This window comes from Rhamphochromis longiceps, linkage group LG6 (assembly GCF_057381845.1).
Source record: "Rhamphochromis longiceps isolate RC_006_pf linkage group LG6, R_longiceps_female_GT1.1, whole genome shotgun sequence".
NCBI lineage: Eukaryota > Metazoa > Chordata > Actinopteri > Cichliformes > Cichlidae > Rhamphochromis > Rhamphochromis longiceps.
Window position 1 is genome coordinate 33068757 of NC_140562.1, and position 22672 is coordinate 33091428.

The 22672-nt window shown below is 39.8% G+C and overlaps 1 protein-coding gene across 1 annotated transcript; it reads right to left on the minus strand.

Moving 5' to 3' along the window:
• Window positions 1-20365: 20365 nt before the first annotated feature.
• On the minus strand, window positions 20366-21061 carry LOC146668398 (uncharacterized). The gene has a single exon (XM_085408843.1). The coding sequence runs from the start codon at window positions 21059-21061 to the stop codon at window positions 20366-20368; it is 696 nt and encodes a 231-aa protein (XP_085264969.1).
• Between the last annotated feature and the right edge of the window lie 1611 nt (window positions 21062-22672).

Genomic DNA, 22672 nt, shown 5'->3' on the forward strand with positions numbered 1-22672 from the left:
GAGAGGACTTTTTCTTTTTTTCAGTTTATATTAAAGGTCTACTGCTGAAAAAAAACAAACTTTTTTTGTCTTTTCTTGATGTAAATGTCTATGGGTCGAAATTGACCCGTAACACCATCGATGTCATTTTAGTTATTAATCTTAAAATGAAAAGAATCAATAAAACAGATTTATTTAAGAGATGTGTCCTATACCCCTCAGTAATACTCAGGTAACACAGAAACCTTTTATTTATTAATATGATTCTCTTGAGGTTAATTTTACAATTTTTTTTTTTAATTGAAATCGAGGGGTATAGTGACAAAAAAAGACCCAGAGGCCCACACCAAAAGTATTAAAACCAACATTTTCATGGATAAGGAAGCCTAACAAGGTAACCAAGAGATGAGAAACAAATTGGATGATAACTTATTGTTTTTAGTATATTTTATAGCTGATTTAATTCACGGGTCAAAACCGACCCGCTAACATAAGAGATGATAACAGAAAGCTAACACGAGAGGAAGGTTAAACGTGCTGCTGTTGTTCAGCCGCTGGTTTCCTCTTTCTGGTGCAAAGTGGGCCAAAAACAAACAAGAGAGACGGACTCGCGACAGAAAAGCCGATCAGCTGATCATTAAGCAGTTTCATGATGATAGCAGCAAGAAGAGGCAGTCGCTTGTTAAGGAATGCTTTACAAACATTTAGAGATGGACTTACACACTTGCTTTACTTCTCTCGGGGATAACTTTGTCGGAGATGAAATGCCGGGTTGCTAGTGAAGCTCCAAATGCTATCCAGACCACCGACAGGTCCCGCATGCCACAGCCGCTCTATCACGTGATGCATACTGCTCCGACGTGCTAACGTTCTGAGGTGAGTTACGGCGTGTTGCAAGTTTTGCGAGGTGCTTTCGTGATATTTAATGGATCGGATTACATTTTTTATTTTTCTCCGATATCCGATCCAGTAATTTAGGTCAGTATCGGACCGATACCGATACGTAATATCGGATCGGTCCATCTCTACAGGAAACCAGCGGATGTCGCGCTAAACAACAGCAGCACGTTTAAGCTTGATCAGCTGTTGTTAGAATTTATTTAATATTAATTTCTAGTATCAGCTGATGTTTGCTGGAGCCACAGCTGTAAAGCTGCTGGTCGTGATGTCGGTTTGGATATGTGGTGAGAGGGAAACATGAAGATGAAACTAGGAGATGTCCTTACTGAATCATCAGAGCTGTGATGGAGAAACAGGTTTACCTTTTAGGTCACATGAATGAGTTGAAGTTATGAACTGTTTCTGAGAGACAAATAACACCAGGATCCTTTTCTAAGCAGCTGACAGCTGGTAACTGTGCAGGGGCGGGTCTAGTAAAGTGTTGCCAGGGGGCCAGGTAGGGCATTAACAGGGAGAGGGGGGCACAAAGACATACTTTTCTTTCTTATTCTCATTTAAAATATCTCACTTTTAATAAATAATTATCTGAATCTTACAACCAAAGTTTTTATCTGACGTAAAATGTATAGAAATCATACATATACCAACAAGACAGTGTACATATGGAAAAGATATTTATAAATCTTATAAAGTTTGTATCTGTCTTGTGTGAAACTTGTATGAAAAGCATACAAGAGTAAAAACAGATATAAGATCCCTTGAAAGATTATATAATGAATCTTGTATGTTTTGGATACTTACTAAAACAATATATGAAAGTAATGAGAAAGTGGCCACTTTCATGAGTAAATCATATAAGTTTTACTATTTCTTTTCCATATGGGTCACAACAGCCTTTGTTTTCATTCAAAGTCTTTATGGCTTTAATACCTGGGGGGCCGGTCTGTAGTGAAAATGCCCGATTTTCTGTCCCAGTCCAGCCCTGCAGGTTAATACTGGCAGTGTCACCATGCCAGCTGACTGTATTTCATCATCAGCCAGTGTTGTTCTTTATCAATATTACCAAAGTTTACCATAAGGAAGCATAGAAAGTATTTACTTGCTTTCAGGTTTTATTCAAATGTTAGTCTTTTCATTTGTTTCTCCACTTTTTTCCTGTTTCAAAATCAAACACCAGTTTGTGAGAAGATTATCTTCTTTTTTTAACAGACAGATAAAGTTTTGCATTGGCTAATTTGTCAATTGTATGTTAAAAATGTTCATATTTTAATATTCAAAACTGTTTTTGCCCAAAACATATGTGCACTACATGTCAGTAAAAATACTATGCAAATATTGCTGTCCTTGAATGCTGAGTAAACACTGACAAAGCACTGATTGTATCTCTTGTACTTTATCAATGCAGTATCTAAAAACTTTGCACCGTAGTGGTTAAAATCTCATTCTAATAAGAGTTAAAAGCGCATTCGGTTATTAGGTTTACAGGATTATTGAATTATGGTTAACGGTTGGTAGAATTGTTTTTAACATTATCTGCCAATTACATCTGCCACCCTTCTCCAAATCTGTGCCCCTACCTGGCCCAACAAAAATTTTCTAGACACGCCACTGAGGCCGAGGGCACCCCACCCCTGAAGTGGCCCGAGTGAGCCCCAGGCTCCAGGCCCCGATAAGCAGCCACCAAGGAGTGAGCCAGTGTGTACCTAGATGCCCATCCCCGGACACAAAGACCCACAAACGCACCGATGTCTGAGGGCGTCTGCCACTGGCAGGGGAAGTGGTGGGGGGAGATAGGCCTCCATAACTTGGAGGGCCTGAGATGTCCCCAGAGAGGTGGTGTGTGATACCCGACCTGACATATGGACACAGACAAACAGGCACACACAGATACAAACATCCATTCCCACCCTCATGCTCTCATATGTGATTACTCAACACTCACCCAACGTGGAGACAGACATAGAGAGACACTGTACACACAATCACACTCCCCAAGCGTCCGTGTAGCGTGCCCACCCCCAAGATCCTATATGTATGTGTTATGAGAGTGTGAGTAATGTGAATGTCTAAGTTGTGAGATAAAATTGAGGCAGAGGCAGCCAGAAGGGGACGGGGGGGGGGATGCCTCCCCTGCACCCTGGTGACACACCTTTACCCCAAGGCCCTGCATGTGTGGGTGATTGTGGTGGAGCGGGAAGAGGGAGGCAGCTGGAGATGGGGAGGGAAGGAAGGGAGGGGCAAGTGACCCCTCCCTGGGGCCAGCTCCCCCGCTGACCCCAGTAGGCACCCCCATACTCCGCAACCCGCCAGGGAAAGGGGGCCCAGGCCCATCCGGACCGGGGCCCAGTATAGCAGCGCCGCCTGGCCCCACAGAGTCCGGGACAGCCCACCCGACCCCACCTCAGAGAAAACTGCACCCACCCACTCATCTTCCAGACTACAGAGTGAGTTCCTGAAGAGAGGAGAGCTCCTGCAAGATGTAACAACCTCCCCCACCAGTCGAAGAGCCCCCCAGGTGGCTCGATGCACTGGCGGCACCCTGCGTCAGGGCTGGGCCCCCATACACCCACCCGCTCACAACCCCGGCAACACACCAACCAGGACCCAAGCCCCCGAGGCCCAGCCAGGGCCCCAGCCCGGAGACGGAGCACCCCCACAACCCCACGCCCGTCCCGGACCCACCCCGGGGCAGCCAGGCTACCAGGTCAGTAACCCACGTCCGTCAGCACAGACCCTCCCCTAGCCCCGCTGCACGCAGCCACGAGGAAACCGTCACCTAAGAGCCAACAGAGCCCTTAATAGGCCATGACCGCTACCCCAGGTTGAGCCCTCCAAGGAAGATGCTCCTGGGGAACCCCCCGACGCCCTAAGCCTGTCCCTACCCCCACACCAATCACAACAGCGAAGGTGGGACCAAACTATGACCCCCCACCCACACTAGGTGATGGAGCTGATCAAAGGAGCCCAGAGCAATTGATCTGATGTGGTGGCAGAGGCTGTATCAAGACTAATGTAATCTAATAGATAATTTCTATATTGGTTAGAATTAAGATTATTTTTATTTTTCCAGTTCATGAGGACTGTTTTCTTGGCTATGCATAGGGCAGTGAAAACCATATGGGCTATATTCTTATCTGTAGTGACATTATCTAAGCTGCCCAACAAACACACTAAAGGGGAAGTTGGAATGTTACATTTCAGACACTTTGATAAGTCTTCACATATCTTGCGCCAAAACTTCAGAACTGGTAGACAGAACCAAAGAGCGTGGATATAATTGTCTGGTGAGTTGGTTTGGCAGTGCGAGCAGTTGTTGGTAGACATATAACCCATCTTGAACAACTGATGCCCTGTATAGTGCACTCTATGTAGTATTTTGTATTGAATTAATTGAAGACTAGGATTTCTAATTAGATGAAAGGTTTTTAAGCAAATCTGAGACCAGAAGTTTTGGTCTAAGTTAACTGATAAATCCGCTTCTCATTTTGCAGTAGGAAGTGATATTGATTCATCTGTTCTAGAAAGCATTCTGTAAATTTTGGAAAGTAATTTGGGGGGTTTTAAGAGTAAGAAATTGAACCACACTTGGTGGCGTTTGTAGTTCAACTTGACCCGGTTTGAATTTCTTTTTTACTATGGATTTAATTTGTTGATATTCTAAAAAGCTTTTTTTGTTGATCCCATATTGTGTAACTAGTCTGTCAAATGGAATAAATTCTGTTCCTTCTAGTATATGTTCTAAATATTTTATTCCTTTACCACTCCAATCTGAAAAGTTTATCATATTATTGTTTTGTACTATGTCAGGGTTGTTCCAGATAGGTGTACGTTTGCATGGGATTAATGAAGACTCCGTCAATTTTAGAAACTCCCACCATGCTGTCAGAGAAGAGCTGATGTTGATGCTTTTGAAGCATTCATGTCGTTGGATGTTTGAGCTGATAAATGATAGATCTGAAATCTCTAGATTATTGCAAAGTGCTTGTTCTACATCTAGCCAAGGTTCATCTAAGAGAACCTAAGAGAAATATTGTAGTTTCAAGGTTTTTACTGTATGAGTAGTCTATCAAATTAAGTAATCTGCGTGTATTTGTTGATGAGTGCCTACCTTTTATGAAACCAGTTTGGTCAGGATGAATTAAGAGGGGGGTTATTTTCTCTAATCTCTTTGAGAGAGCTTTGCAGATTATTTTAAGGTCTACATTTATATGGGATATTGGACGATATCTTGAGGGATATACAGGGTCTTTCCCTGGTTTTAGCAGGAGATTAATGTTTGCAGAATTCATATTTGATGGAAGTCTTCCCTTTTCTTTGATTTCCAACAACGTTCTGAAAAAAACTGATGCTAGAATTGTCCAGAATTCTTTGTAGAATTCTGCAGGAAAGCCGTCTGGACCTGGAGCCTTATTATTGGGCATACTTATCAGGGCTTCCTGGAGTTCACCTGATGTCAGTGGCGAATCCAGTGCCATTGCTTGAGTGTCTAATAATTTTGGAAGAGTTATGTTGTCTAAAAACTGATCAATTTCCCTTTTAGATGGATTTATTTGTGGTGAATACGACGTTTTATAGAAATCCCTGAAAATGTTGTTTATTTGTCATATACTGTTGTTCTGATATCAAAAGTTTTTAAGGTAGACTGTTTTCTTGGATTTGGTAAATGTTTAAATATGCAATTGTAACTCTGTGGTGTCACCTTAAAACCTGTAGTCTGTAATAGGACATGATGTTGTCGGTAAACAGGAAGTAAGTCTGTGAATTAAGGAGAAGGCATGCGCAGCATGGTGGCCTTAGCCAGATAAATCCAGTGGCATCCACATACATCCTATGCCTTTGGTAGCATTGTGGATATGTATAGACTTGTTTTATATTTTATGTGCATGTATAGACCACTTTTTTTCAAATAAGTTCATTTTTCTGTAAGTTTAATGATAAAACCAAGCTTATGCGGTTTATGCTAGCAATCGCTTATGGAGCTAGTTAAAGGGGAACGACAAACGAATTGGAGGCATTCATTATAGCAAGACTTGTTAAAATCATAATTTGATGTTTGTATTTGAGTTAAAAAGGGAAGTAATTCATATGAACATTGCATGTTGACATATTAAAAAACTGGGTTAATATATTTTTATCGTTATATATGTAAATGGTGAATAAATACAGTGATTATGCCTTGTACTGTTTGTTACAGTTTCACCTTTCCCTCTGTCAATAAACCTGTGAACCGGAAATCGTGTCATCAGAGTCTTGATGTGGGGAAGGAGTTTAGCTGACGGCCCAACCATAGCAGAGGCAGTACAACTGTGTTCCCAGAATCTTGAACAGCACCTGTAGTTGTTTTTTATTTCTTTATTTTTAGCTGGTTTGCTAGAAATTTACCGGATTTATTACCATGTTCATAATTTTGTAAGCATGGTCTTTGTACTAAGAATTTTGTTTTTTATCAATTATCTCATTTAATTCTAGTTTTGTTTTGCGTATTTTGTTCAGTGTTTCCTGATCTTGGTGGGACGCGTAGGTAGAGCTGGGCGATATGACCCAAAATTCATATCTCGATATTTTTTAGCTGGATGGCGATATACGATATGTACCTCGATTTTTTTTTTTTTTTTAAGCCATAAGGTAAGAACAAAAAGAGAGTTTAGTCAAAGCTGTGTCCCAGATGTCAATCAGGCACTTTTATTAACATATAGCATAGATGTACATGAAGAAATTACTCAAAAATAAATTATTAGCATTTATTAAATAGTAATGCTCCATAAATAAAAGAACGCAATGTTGTTTTTGTGCACAACAAAAAGCTCACAATTGTGCAGTCAAAATGTAAACTAAAAGACGCTGAGCATAATAACAAAGACAGACAGATTTCACGGCTGCTCTGTTCCCAAGTTCTACTGCATGACTGACAGCCTGGAGTTTGAAATCCTCTTTGTAACCGTGTCTCTTAACAGGTGCCATTTATGGTCCTTATATACACACAATACAGTAATATTACCTTGAAGCACAATACTTATTACTCCGCGAGGCTCCATTACGGTAGCCGTAATGCTCCGACAATCCATCAAGCGGTGCGGCTCCGTAGCTCACCAAAGTCGTACTAAAACATTTTTTGACAGATTGCACATAAGGTGCACTGTCGAGTTTTGAGAAAATGAAAGGATTTTAGGTCGTTAGCGTGGTTAGCTCGCTAACACGTCGACGCCGTCCAGCCCCACGCACGGGGCGATCCGCGGTAACTCATTAACGGAGATTTGCCGTGTTCATCTTGTCGTTGCCTGCAGGTGAAGCTATAGGGGAGGGGGAGTTGTGCTCAGTGAAGGAGAGGTGAGGCCCAGTAACGCAGCATAGAGACAAAAATGGACGAAAGAGAGGCAAACTTGCGGCTCCACAAGTATAATTATAACGTAACATAGACTATATCGATATAAACGATATTGTCACATCTTATATCTCGTATGAAAATATATCGATATTTTTTAAAAACTCGATATATCGCCCAGCTCTACGCGTAGGCTTCTTCTAGGGATTTGATGTTTTTTTCTAATTCCAGAATATTTTTGTTTTCTTCTTTCTTTTTATGTGATGAGAAATAAATTATTTTACCTCTCATCACAGCTTTCCCTACTTCCCATAGAACAGAAGCTGATGTTCCGGGAGTGTCATTATAGTCTAAATATGAAGTCCATTCTTTTTTAAAATATTTAATAAAGTCTTCATCTTTAAGTAGTGATGTATCCAGTTTTTACTTGGCATAGTATTATTCTTGTTCATTAGTGTTAAAGATACAGGAGCATGATCGCTGACAGCTATAGGGTGAATTTGCTCTCTTAAAATTAAAATAACTTGATATCCACACAGAGTATTTATTCAACTTATACAGTTACTGATAAAGTTAACATCGTCCACAATATCACTGAAGTGCGGTCCTCTGTGGAAATGCAACAAAGCAATGCTATATGTAACTGAAACAATAGACAAACTGCATGCTCAAGTTATCAAACAGATATTTAAAATGTTCAATCTGAAACTGAGTGACTGCTTAAACCAACATCTCACCTTAAAAGTCACTGCAAGCTGCTGGTTTAAAACTTTATGAGTAAAAAGTAAAAATTAACCAAATTTAGGAACACTCTGATTTATTAAAAAAAAAAAAAATCATCTTTATAGCCACTAGCTTTTATTCATCTCACCTAAGGAACCCTCTTTTGTTTTTCTTTCTTATCTTATTCCATCCACCTATTCTCAGTTTTAATCTGCTCCCCCTCTGTTACAGTTAGTTTATCAACAACTCAACATTTTCTGCATCTATTTGCATGTACTAATTTGTGAAGTAACTGACTAATAGGTAGGGATGGGTATCGAAAACCGGTTCTTGTTGAGAACCAGTTCCCACTGTTTCAGTTCCCTGGAATTGTTTGCCATTTTTGCAAACGATTTCCTTATCGATTCTAGTCGCCCCGAATGACGTCACCACGTTGCTGAGTGTCATTTACCTGGGAGGAAACATGGCGGCTCAAACGCTCAAAAGTTTGGTTATACTTCACGAGAACGGATGACAACAGGGCAACTTGCAATACTTGCAAAGTAGATATTTCATTTAAGGGAGGAAACACTACGAATATGCAAAAAGCATTTGCTCACAAAACACACGATGACCTTAAATGAATATCGTGTTTTTAATTCCGCTCCGGACTCGTGAATCTCAACCCAGCAGCGGTAACGTTTGCACGTCCTCTCCCATTAATGCGGCAGGTAAATAATCAACTAACAGTGCACATTATGTTAGGATAGGCGAATGTCACCGAGCAGTGACTAAGTTTGTGGTAAAAGGCTTGCACCCATTTACCACAGCAGATGCCCCCGATTTTCGGTAAGTGAATGTGTTTAATTGTAGGCAGGGACATTACTGGATATTCTTGTGTAATTGCTACAGAATAATTTATGTTATACTTTGTTATTGCTACAGAAGAATATTTATTTTATTGTTTTACAGTTACACTTTTTTTTCCTGGGGACCCTGTGACACCCCATTGAAGAGCCGTAGGCTGTGGATCTCTTAAGATATCACTGCTGGGTTTGTAAGGCCATGTTACTCCTAAATTTCTATCTTGTTCAAAGAGAAGATATAAAACAAAGTTCTAAGCTAATCGACCTTAGTGTTCTCCTTTTTAAAAAAAGAATCGATAAGAGAATCAATAAAGAATCGAACTGTTAAACAGAATCGAAAATGGAATCGGAATCGTGAAAATCTTATCAATACCCATCCCTACTAATAGGTTAATTAATTAATGAGTTTATTACATTAATGAGTCACTGTCATACATGAATGTATCATTGCCTTTTGTTTTTTTTTATTAATTATCCATAAGGACGAAGAAAAAGAATATTATAAAGTATAGTAAAAAAAAAATCCTGGAGGAACCAGGCAAAAAAAGGAAAAAAGAAAAAGGAAGACAAATAATATAAAATAACCCAAGACCCTGAATAGAGACACAAAAGACATATGCAAACAAATAGACAACAATAAAAAGGGAAAGAAGATCTTAAACTTAACCTTCACCTAGTTTCCCAAATGTGCACCTAAGGGCTCTTAAGGTTCAAACAACAGTTAGCCAGCAGTAATTGTGCCAATTTACTCTAAGACTACTCTAAGATGCCCAATACAAGTCACTAATAGTTTGGCCAAATTCACCATTTTCCCACATTTAATCTGTTAACTACCATGGATTATTAATTATCTTTTTTTTTTAATATTACAGTAACAATAAATTAATGTTTTTTATATACAAAAGAATACTGTTAAACACATACCACAGAGTTTTGATTGTTTTGGTAGCAGCCAGTCCAGTTTCTTGAATAAGACTGTAGCAGACGTTTGCGTGTGCAGTGTGCATCAGTGTGTGTTTGTCTTTGATGGCTTACTTTTATAAGGAACACTTCTATATCCTCATTCTTTCCCTAAAGTATTTTTTTACGTGTTTGATCATTTGCTTACGTGATGTAGACGTTACTTACCGTTGACTGTGCTGATGATGGCATGTTTGGCATGTGTTTTTGCTGTAAATCACTGTAATTCCTTTGCTAATATATGGGATGTGTCTATGTCTCCATTCTTCCCTTAAAGCTCTTTGACATGTTTATTTATTAAACTCATGACATTGGCATAGTTAGAATGTTTTACTTCTGTGAATTAAAAAATAATAAAAAAAAAAACTTCTTTAAGTTTCTTGAAACTTAAAGAAGTCCAGATGCCTTTCTTTCCAAGCTCCTTAGACTACAATGACCTGGATGACTGAGAACCTTCACAGACATCCATCCATCCATCCATCTTCATCCGCTTTATCCGAGGCCGGGTCAAGGGGGCAGCAGCCTAAGCAAAGAGGCCCAGACCTCCCTCTCCCCAGCCACCTCCTCCAGCTTATCCGGGGGAACACCAAGGTGTTCCCAGGCCAGCCGAGAGATATAATCTCTCCAGCGTGTCCTGGGTCTCCCGGTGGGACATGCCTGGAACACCTCACCCAGGAGGCGCCCAGGGGGCATCCTTGTCAGATGCCCGAACCACCTCAACTGGCTCCTTTCGATGTGGAGCAGCAGCGGCTCTACTCTGAGCCCCTCCCGGATGGCCGAACTTCTCACCCTATCTCTAAGGGAGAGGCCAGCCACCCTTCGGAGGAAGGTCATTTCTGCCGATTGTATCCGCGATCTCGTTCTTTCGGTCACTACCCACAGCTCGTGGCCATAGGTGAGGGTAGGGACGTAGATCGACCGGTAAATTGAGAGCTTCGCTTTTACACTCAGCTCCCTCTTCACAATGACGGACCAGTGCAGCGTCTGCATTACTGCAGCTGCAGCCCCAATCTGTCTGTCGATCTCCGGCTCGCTTCTCCCATCACTCGCGAACAAGACCCCGAGATACTTGAACTCCTCCACTTGGGGCAGGAACTCATCCCCGACCCGGAGTGGGCACTCCACCCTTTTCCGGCTGAGAACCATGGCCTCAGATTTGGAGGTGCTGATCCTCATTCCCGCTGCTTCACACTCGGCTGCGAACTGTTCCAGTGCGAGCTGGAGGCCCTCACAGACAACTTGATAAATTAACACTAATGATAGCTATTCTTCTTTTTCTTATTATTTCAGATTATGTTAGATACTCAACATTTAAAAGGTAATCAAATTTGCTATGTTCAGACTGTATGGATACACTTCTACAGGGAGTGCAGAATTATTAGGCAAGTTGTATTTTTGAGGAATAATTTTATTATTGAACAACAACCATGTTCTCAATGAACCCAAAAAACACATTAATATCAAAGCTGAATGTTTTTGGAAGTAGTTTTTAGTTTGTTTTTAGTTTTAGCTATTTTAGGGGGATATCTGTGTGTGCAGGTGACTATTACTGTGCATAATTATTAGGCAACTTAACAAAAAACAAATATATACCCATTTCAATTATTTATTTTTACCAGTGAAACCAATATAACGTCTCCACATTCACAAATATACATTTCTGACATTCAAAAACCAAACAAAAACAAATCAGCGACCAATACAGCCACCTTTCTTTGCAAGGACACTCAAAAGCCTGCCATCCATGGATTCTGTCAGTGTTTTGATCTGTTCACCATCAACATTGCGTGCAGCAGCAACCACAGCCTCCCAGACACTGTTCAGAGAGGTGTACTGTTTTCCCTCCTTGTAAATCTCACATTTGATGATGGACCACAGGTTCTCAATGGGGTTCAGATCAGGTGAACAAGGTGGCCATGTCATTAGTTTTTCTTCTTTTATACCCTTTCTTGCCAGCCACGCTGTGGAGTACTTGGACGCGTGTGATGGAGCATTGTCCTGCATGAAAATCATGTTTTTCTTGAAGGATGCAGACTTCTTCCTGTACCACTGCTTGAAGAAGGTGTCTTCCAGAAACTGGCAGTAGGACTGGGAGTTGAGCTTGACTCCATCCTCAACCCGAAAAGGCCCCACAAGCTCATCTTTGATGATACCACCCCAAACCAGTACTCCACCTCCACCTTGCTGGCGTCTGAGTCGGACTGGAGCTCTCTGCCCTTTACCAATCCAGCCACAGGCCCATCCATCTGGCCCATCAAGACTCACTCTCATTTCATCAGTCCATAAAACCTTAGAAAAACCAGTGTTGAGATATTTCTTGGCCCAGTCTTGACATTTCAGCTTGTGTGTCTTGTTCAGTGGTGGTCGTCTTTCAGCCTTTCTTACCTTGGCCATGTCTCTGAGTATTGCACACCTTGTGCTTTTGGGCGCTCCAGTCATGTTGCAGCTCTGAAATATGGCCAAACTGGTGGCAAGTGGCATCTTGGCAGCTGCACGCTTGACTTTTCTCAGTTCGTGGGCAGTTATTTTGCGCCTTGGTTTTTCCACACGCTTCTTGCGACCCTGTTGACTATTTTGAATGAAACGCTTGATTGTTCGATGATCACGCTTCAGAAGCTTTGCAATTTTGAGACTGCTGCATCCCTCTGCAAGATATCTCACTATTTTTGACTTTTCTGAGCCTGTCAAGCCCTTCTTTTGACCCATTTTGCCAAAGGAAAGGACGTTGCCTAATAATTATGCACACCTGATATAGGGTGTTGATGTCATTAGACCACACCCCTTCTCATTACAGAGATGCACATCACCTAATATGCTTAATTGGTAGTAGGCTTTCGAGCCTATACAGCTTGGAGTAAGACAACATGCATGAAGAGGATGATGTGGACAAAATACTCATTTGCCTAATAATTCTGCACTCCCTGTATACGATTTAACTGACAATGGCTTGCAGTGTAAACAAATAGTTTCATAACTGTCATTAGGCCACTAAGGCAGTCAACATGTGGTGGGCTGGCCTCAGCAGAGGGTGTCAAAAGGGTAGAAAACCTAACACCAGAATTTTTACAGTGAAAAACCAGAACCCTGGTTCACTGATACAGCTGTCTCAGGGTCTCCTGGGGACTTTTGCAGTTAACCTCATGATAGTGAAACCTAATGGAGGAATGTAAAAAGAAAAAAATTCTATTCTTCTCCCCTCTGTTCTTTTTCCCTTTTCTGGAATGCAATGGGGAGGTAGAGCTTACAGCCCGATCTGGTGGGGAGGTGTGGGATGCCAGATCAGATGCCCCCCTTCTGGTTCTCCTCTCTCTTGTCTCTTTTCTCTCTTGCTTCTGTCTATCACCTTTTCTATCGCTTTGAAATAGAAAACAAAAGACAAATATAAAAGGAAATTTAAAAAGGAATAAAAGTTTAATAATACTAATAAAAATTGATTAATAAGAATATTTTACATATGCCAGAGACAAACTGCAGAGTCTGATCAACCTCAACAGGGTTATCTTTGGATGAGGGTGTCTAGTGATAATGGCCGAAACACCCTAATGTGTTCCTTTCTGTATTTGTGATTTCTCATGTGAAAGGATGTTAAGGCTAGAACTTGAGTTTAGTTTATGTTTCTCCTAGGTCTTCTGTGTCAGGTCATGGATTTCCTATCTGTGTGTTTCCATGTTGTCAAGCCTGGGTCATGTCTACATCTCTCCTTGTTTCCTATTTTATTTCGAAGAGGTCTTGTGTTCTATGTTTATTGTTTTAGTTTCACGTTCCCCAAGGTGTCATGACGTTCATTTGTGTCAGCTGTTTTCCCATGTGTTTCCACTGCCCCTGATCACCTCCTGTGTGTGTATTTAGTATATGTGTTGTCATTCAGTCGTTGTCAGGAATTCTGTTCTTATCACCCAGTTTTGGTACCTCTTGTCTCAGCTCTCATAGTGTCATAGTTATCGTCATAGCCTCATAGCTATCATGGCAATCTTACTTGTTTCACAGTCTCACACTCTAGTCACTGCTTTGTCACGTATTTGGCTTTGCCCAGCTTATGTTTAGTTTAGTTTCGCCCCACGGGCATCTCACATTGTTTTTGTTTCTTGTGTTTCAGCCCAATAAAGGCTTGCTTTTTGTTTGTTCAAATTCTGTTCTCCTGTGTCTGCTTTCATTTCTTCAACTCACGCTCCATACGGTCTGGCTGTGACACAATGAATCCAAGGTCCACTACTGATGATGCGTCTTTAAAAGTTTTATATTTGAATTAAATATTATAATCTCGATCAGATTTCTAATCTACCTAACCAAGGAATTTAAAAAGAAATTGAAAATAAAAATTGGTAGAATAATTTGTGATAAAAGGCCAAAACACCCTGTGAAGTTTAGGCACACAACTGATGATGCGTCCTGCTTGTAAAGCTTCCGGGCTGCCTTTTCTCATTGCAGCCGCCCCTCAAGACTTTCTCCATTTGATGGAATGCAATATCAGGGATTATAAAATCTAGTCCTTTTATTGAATTTGATTCTATTTTAATTGTGATCAATAAAGTGATCAATGAAATGATTGATGCATCATTAAGTAGGACAGCGTGCGGTAGTGCCATTAAATTAAATTGTTTAGTTGTTCCGAAGTTCAGATAAGAACAAGCATCCAGTAAATTTCTAGGCATCTCAGAAAGTACAGAGAAAAACATGCCGTCAACTTTTATGACTGCATACCATTATAAACTAGTAAGAAAATAGCAGAAAAAACACTCCAATAAAATAACAACCTGTTTGGTAGACTGTTGAACACTGTGGGATTATAATATTATTTTATGCCATGTTAGACCCCTAATTAAAGATTGTGAATTATTATGTGGTTTTAGTTTGCATTATTCTCCTGAATTAGAAGGTGATAACTATTGCATTTGTTAAACTGATTTGCATTACATTAGACTGCTGATTTATTGTGAATGAATGATATTGTTTTATGATGCATTATACTGCTGAGTTATAAGAAATACTGTTCGCAGAAAGTCATTGCCTTATTTGTCTGATTAGAAGAGAACAGAACATACTGGAGTTTTCTGCCCCATCTCAGCAGGAGCAGATAAACAGGGAGCCAAGGTCGTAGCTTAGGCGCCGTGTGAGAGAAAGAATGTGAATGTTTAGGCTTTTATGATTAGGTGGGGGCCACTAGAGGCTATAAGAGGTTGATCAATGCTCCACCATTTTGAGATCTGATGCTGTCTGCGTACGGTGTCCATCTCCCACGCGTGTGATCATTAAAATCATTGTTTGACTCAACCCGGCCGGACCAGTGTTGTTATTGTGGTTTTTCCTCTTGTATCCATCCCCAATATTTGAATCCATAACAACACCTGTACTAAACCACATCACAACAATAAGGTTACTGAGAAAATGGCCTCTAGCAACCATAGGAGTATAAGTCAGGGTGAGAGGAAACAATGTACATAGTATTAAGCTAAATAAGTTAATCATAAAATATTTCACGTTTTATTGTGTTTGAAAACACTGCAGAAACACATGCAGAAAACATGCATATGGCTAAGGTGTGCAAAACCTTCTTTGGCAATTTTTGAAAGGTGCAATTATGAGCAAAACATGCCAACAGAAAAGAAACAATAAGCTTGGAATCACATGTCGTAAAGAACTGACCGTAAAATGTAAAGTAAATACCAGGAAAAAAAGAAGCCATAATCACTGTAAAAAAAGAAATGTATGTATCTTGTGTTTTATGTAAGAAATTTTTACTTTTAATATCTGTTAATGTGTTTGGCCATTAATTTGAGTGAAATTGTATTGTATTGTATTGTATCTTTATTTCAGACATATACAGAAAAAACCAATATATACACAAGTACACATACTTGCATTTACAAATACGAATATATATGTAAATACACACACGTATGTGCTCAGATAAAACAACAAAAAATAAAATAAATAAAATAAAACAAAGTCTAAATGACATGAAATGACAATTATTAGGTCTGAAATGGAGTAGGAAGAAGTATAACATACTTATTAATCCCTACCCCATGCTCAACATTCTATTGAATCCCACTATTCACCTAATTCCCATCATCACTTACCCCACACAATAAACAAGGAGAACATGTATAAACATAGCTACAGTGATAGATATAATTTAGATACAATTTAGTATAGTTATATATACAATGGGTGATCAACTTTATCAGTTTCATATTCTTCCAAAAGCAGTTTTCGAAACATCTTTATAAACTGACTAATGCTTGAACATTGCTGTAGGTCCACAGTACCCCATAAATAGTAACACAAAAGGTTTTAACCTTTGGCCGTGCTTTAAGAGTCTTCAGATTTAATTTTCCCCTCAATTCATAGTCCCCTTCTCTGTCAAAAAAACATCCTCTGTACATTTCCTGGTAACATATTGTATCTGGCTTTGTACATAATTTTTGCAGTTTTATATTTTATGAGATCCATAAACTTCAGAATTTTTAATTTCAAGAACATGATGTTAGTATGGTCTCTAAATCCTGCTTTAGTAATCATCCTGATTGCTTTTTTCTGAATTTTACATAGTGGTTGAAGTGAAGTTTTGTATGTATTTCCCCAGATTTCCACACAGTATTCCAAAAATGGCAATATAAGTGAACAGTAAAGTACCCGGAGTGATTTGGAAGGCAAAAATTTTTTAACTTTACTCAGTACAGAGATGCTTCTTGACAGTTTAGCTTGTATATGCTTTATGTGAGGTTTCCAGCAGATTTTGTTATCTATTATCACACCCAGAAATTTTGTATCAGAAACTTGCTCTACTTCAACATTGTTTATTAACAATTTTGCTCCGGCATCTTTTTTACAATTTCCAAATAACATAAATGTATTTTTTTTTTCAAATTTAGTGATAACGTGTTTCTGTCAAACCATGTTTTCAGTTTAATCATTTCTTGTGTGACAATTTCCAAAAACTGCTGTGAATCCTCTCCAGCACAAAAAATATTTGTATCATCTGCAAATAAAATAAACTGTAATATATCAGATGTTTTACATATATCATTGATGTAGAGGATAAACAGCTTTGGTCCCAATACTGACCCCTGTGGAACTCCGCAAACAATGTCCAGGCACTCTGATTGATATTCACCAATCTTCACAAATTGTTGCCTGTCTCTCAAATAACTCCTGACCCACTCTAGCACCACTCCTCTAATGCCATAGTACTCCAGTTTATCAAGTAATATTTCATGATTAATTGTGTCAAAAGCTTTTTTTAGGTCAATGAAAACACTAACTATGCTTTGTCTTTGATCTATATTGTTGGTGATATTTTCAATTAGTTCCATTAATGCCATAGATGTTGATCTATTTGTTCTGAAACCATACTGACTGTCCATTATTATTTTGTGTTTATCTATAAATTTGTCAAGTCTATTAATGAAAACTTTTTCCAGTATTTTTGAAAATTGTGAAAGTAGAGAAACAGGCCTATAATTTGTGAATTGGTGTCTATCTCCATTTTTAAACAGTGGTATTACTTTAGCTGTTTTCATTTGTGTTGGGAATGCACCAGTTTGTAGAGACAAATTGCAAATGTGTTTTAAGGGTTTGGAGATGCCATCTATCACTTTCTTAACGATTTCCATATCAATGTCATTAGAGTCTGTAGAATTTTTTGTTTGTAATTTCCCAAAAATATCAATGATTTCCTTTTCTTCTACCACCGTTAAAAACATTGAATGAGGATTACAGTCAATGAGTTTAGTTTCTTTCTCTGCAGAATCTGTTATATCAGGAATTGTATCAGCCAAGTCTGGCCCAACACTTACAAATAATTTATTGAACTCATTAACCACATCACTCATGTTAGTAATATTTCTATCATTATTAGCGAAATACGAAGGATAATTTGACTGCCTAGAACCATTTTTAATGATGGTATTTAATGTTTTCCAAATCCCTTTAATATTATTTTTATTCATATTTAATAATTTCTCATAATATTCCTTTTTACATGACCTCAAAATACTAGTTAATTTATTTTTATATTTCTTGTATTTATTTTCAACTTCTGTACTTCTGTTCGTTATAAATTCTCTATATAAGGTATTTTTCTTTTTACATGCATTTTGTAATCCTTTTGTGATCCATGGGCACGCTGCATATTTTTGTTTTTTACTATATTTCTTTACTGGGTAACGACTATCATATAACAGTTTAAATTTTCCTAAAAAAATCTCATAAGCTTTATCAATATTTTTTTCCTTATACAGCATCTCCCATTCTTGCTTAAGTAAATCACTTTTAAATGCATTTATGGACTCCTCTGTTCTCACTCGTTTGTATTTTGTTGTATTTTCCTGTTTGACCTTCCTGTAATTGCTGTTATACACTACAAAAACAGGTAGATGATCACTGATGTCATTAATTAGGAGACCACTTATAGATCTGTTTTCTATTTCATTAGTAAATATATTGTCTATTAAGGTTACTGACTGTGCTGTAATCCTGCTGGGTTTAGTGATCACTGGACAGAGTCCCATGCTATACTTTGTATTAATAAACTCATCTGTCATAGTATGTTTGTTTGGATTTAATAGGTCTATGTTGAAATCCCCACAAATGAACATAACTTTTTGATTTGTCCTAATAAATGTTTTATCTACCCACTCCTTAAATATTTCAATATTAGAACCTGGTGTTCTACATATACAACTTACAATGACATTTTTCTTTTTTTCCATACTAATTTCTATTGTTACTGTGTTGCCCTTAAGGCATTTCTCTGAATAAGTGGGTTCATAAGTTTGAAATAAATAATTCTAAAAAGATTTGCCATTAAAAAATTAATATGTGTTGTTAAAATGAATAATTCATGCTTTACATACGTTTTAGTTAAAAGGAAAATATCGCTAAAATGTATTTCCTGTTCTGGCGGGGCACTTCCGTTTCCGGTCAAGCACTTCCGGTTTTGGTCAAGCGCTCGGTTTTGCTGAGAAACAGGCTCCTCATGCTAAAGGCAGTATGGAGATGTAATCAAATGCCATCTTCTCCGAATTATCAGGGTGGAACGCCGTAAGTTACTTTATATGACAGTTTATATAGATAACTTTGGATATTAATGTATATTTTGCTAACATGAATGTTTTAGTGAGAGTAATGCACTTTATTGATGTAAACATGCTTCTGTCTGTTGAGATGGAGTTTATTTTCTGTCATTTCAGTTTTCACCACATGTTCATGGAGACAATTAAACAAGCTGCAACTAAACTCCAGGGTCTTCATTTGTGGTTTAACTCGGTGTCACCAACATCCTCGTTGAAAACACTACAGTTACACACTCTAAGGCTGCGTTCACACTGCAGGTCTTAATGCTCAATTCCGATTTTTTGATCAAATCCGATTTTTTTGCCTGCTCGTTCACACTACAAATAAAATGCGACAGCAAACGCGCTCTAGTGTGAACGCTCAAAGCGGCCCGCATGCGCAAAAGAAGATGTCACACACAACGCGCTCTGTTTAGACCCAGAGCAACAGTATTGTTTGACTGATGGCCCTTAATATAAAGACTTTGGACTTCACGTTTCCCAATTTTTGCTTTAAGTTATTTTGTTATTTACATAATAATGTAAATAACCTAATAATGATCCTTATTGCTGTTTAAGAGAGGAGCGGTGCTTCAAAGGATAGCTGCAGATTTCTGTCAGAATCTGCAGATTATACAGTACAAATAAAATGTTTACGTTGTCTTCCCAACAGTTTCACTGACATCTACACTGGATGGCCAGGAAGCGTTCACGATGTCTTCTCGGGCGCTTCTCTGGCGCTGATAATTGGCTTCAGTCTTGTGTCGGTGACGTAAAAGGCGGATTTAATGCGACTTGACCGTTCAAACAGCAGTCGCTTTCTAAAACATCGGATATGTATCGGATTCAGTACCATATACGAAAGTGACCCAGATCGGATTTGAAAATATCGGATTTGCGCCGTTCACACTGTCATAGCATGATCGGATATGGGTCGCATAGGGTCAAAAAAATCGGATTTGATGCGCTTTCGCCTGCAGTGTGAACGTAGCCTAATATGTTATCATTTTTTCCCACCACCCTGTATTTTAAATTTTTGTCCACAAACAAAGCCACACCCCCACCATTCTTATTCTTTCTGTTCATAAAATTTAATTCATATCCGTCTATTTCAAAGTCCACTCCTTTCTCCATATTAATCCACGTCTCAGATACTGCAATCACACTGAATGGATGTGCAAATTTGCTTAAATATTCCCTTATTTTGTGAAAATTGGCATATAAACTTCTACTGTTAAAGTGGATTATGGACATTTTGCAGTCAGCCTTGACAGTTTTATTGAATTGTTCTTCAGTATAATAGCAGCAGGTGTTTCTGATGTTAAAAAAGTTCAATTCTGGATCAATGTCCTGCTCTGTGAAGTGTGTATTGTATTCCGTGTTTTGTGGTGAATTTAACTCCAGATTCTCATGATTAGCAATCCTCTGTGATAGCAGTGTATAATTCCCAGATGTTAAATTAATTGATTGTTTCATGATTTAATATGTTGTGCTTTAGCTTCCGTTGTTATCTTCTATTACCTGCTTTGATGGATGTAGATTGTTTGTTCAGCTCCTTGCATTTGTAGTCATGTGACTTGTTAATATTTTTCCAGATCCTGGATGCATTTGATGACCAGCACTTTGGCTTCCTCCGGTGTGCCGTTGAGTTTAATAAATATTTTACAGTTTGCAGTCCAGGTATTTTGAATTTTATCCAGTTTCTTTAGGTGTCGTGCTTTCTTAGCCATGTCAGCGTTGTATTTGGTTAGATGGTCATTCATGTAGACGTTCGATCCCTTTAGTTTTCTCCCCTGCTTCAGCAGTGCATTCTTGTGTTTCCTGTTTACAAATCTTATGATGACAGCTGGTTTATCACTAGCGTTTCTCCTGGGCAAAGGGTGGCATGCCTCGATGTTATTACAGTCCAGGTCGATCCCTTTTGACTGCAAGAAACCAGCTACCTGTTGCTCTGCAGAGCTAACATCCAGTTCTCCATGCTCCTCTTTGCTGTCAGCAGTCACAGCCCGAGCATATGACTGGGGTTTTATTTGTAGCCCTGTGATGATCACATCGTTCATTCTGGTGTATTGCTCCAGGTCCACGACCCTGCTCTCCAGATAGACAATCCGTTTCTGCTTCTCTGCATTCTGATTGCGAAGCGACCTTATCTCCTCGACAATGTCCAGGATATATTTCTGCTGTAGCTTGATAGCTGATGTTTCTTCAGTTAAAAAGTCCAGTGACTTTTTGATGTCCTCAATTTCCTCAGCGGTCGGTGTTCTCTTAGGCCCCATTTAGTTTGCTGTCTCACTTGCTCCGTTCACCGTTGTGGGCGTTTTCCTCGCTGTTGCTGACACTGCAATGTCCAGAGGTTGCCCGATCTCTCCAGTCAATCCAGTCTCAGTTCGGCGCTCTCTCCTGCTGCGGCTCGCCGAGCTCCGGCGCTCTCTCCTGCTGCGCATTTGAGTGAAAATGCCACGACATTGGCATGTGCTGATTTTTCCTGTAAGGATAAGCTGATCTTTTCTGGTAAAATTAAATGAAACTAAAGGAATATAACTAAAAAACAACAAAAAATAACTGAAAACCTGTTCAAATGATGCCTTCTCGTTCAATATCTCTGTGTCTGACCTCACAAATGCACTTCTGGAAGAATGATCAAAAATTCCCACAGACACACCCCTAAACTTTGTGCAAGTGTCACGGACCCGGCTCTGGGGACTCGGGGTCCGTGGGCAGTGGGGACTATGACTGTTGTTGTTGTTGTTGTTGTTATTATTATTATTATTATTATTATTATTGTTGTTGTTATTATTATTTGGTGTGTTGTCTGCACTGCCCCTGTGCACATCTGTATGTAGGCAGGTGTGTGTGTGTGTTGCCTTTCTTCTGTGGCCAAGTTACAGGCACCTTCAGCCCTGGGGGCGTGGCCTGACTTGAGGGCTGGCCACACCCGAAGTTCTTGCCGCACACCTGCTCCTCATCTGGGCTCATCGGGGGAGCTATTTAGATGAGCGATGGAGCTTCCACCGACGCTGGATTATTGCGTTTGACTACACGTCAATCTTCAAGCATAGTCAAGTGTGAGTGTATGCCCGCTGGGACAAGTGTGTAACGGCTGCCTCTATTGTTTTCCCCTCAGGAGGAGTGTGGGACGAGAAGGAGCAGTGAGCACGGGGAGTGCAGGGACACTGGGGCAGAGAGCACTACACGGGGACTTTTGGGAAGAAGACACTACACGGGAGTCTGGGAAACTGGGGATTTATTGTTGTTTACTTCACCACCTTGTAAATAAACACTGTTGCACTGAATAGTCCGGCGGTTGGGTCCTATTTCCCCATCTCCCCACGTGTCAGGATCAGGAGAGACTCGGAGGCAGACCGTCACTTAAGTTCACAATTTATTTACACACAGACACCAGGTGCGGATATATACAGGTGAGGGGGCACAGGAAGAGGGTCTCCGGGGAACACAGGCACGGGAAGGGGATGGCTATGTACACAATCCTTCACTGAAGCTCAGGTAGCTCGGACTCCGGCTTTTAGCTCACCAAACGGCGGTCCTCAGGCTGGCGAGAAATCTGACACAGGGAGGAAAAACAGGTAAGTTGCGGCACGAAAGAAACTCGGGAAAAAGCTCAGATTGGCGATGACACTGACGAGTGTTACACAATAATCCAGCGAAGAAGCACTCTCAGCAGCCGCCTTAAGAAGTGGATGAGATGATTGTTTGCAGGTGTCCGAGCCAGGGGCTGGAGCCGTCATGACTCCGCCCCGGTAGAGCGCAGTGGGGAAAGAGATGCAGCACAACAAAAACACTTGTAGCCATACAGAGTCAGCCGAGAAGGCACAGGGTCATGACACCACGGTCTGCCAGCCAGACCGTGACAGAATAATCCAGCCATT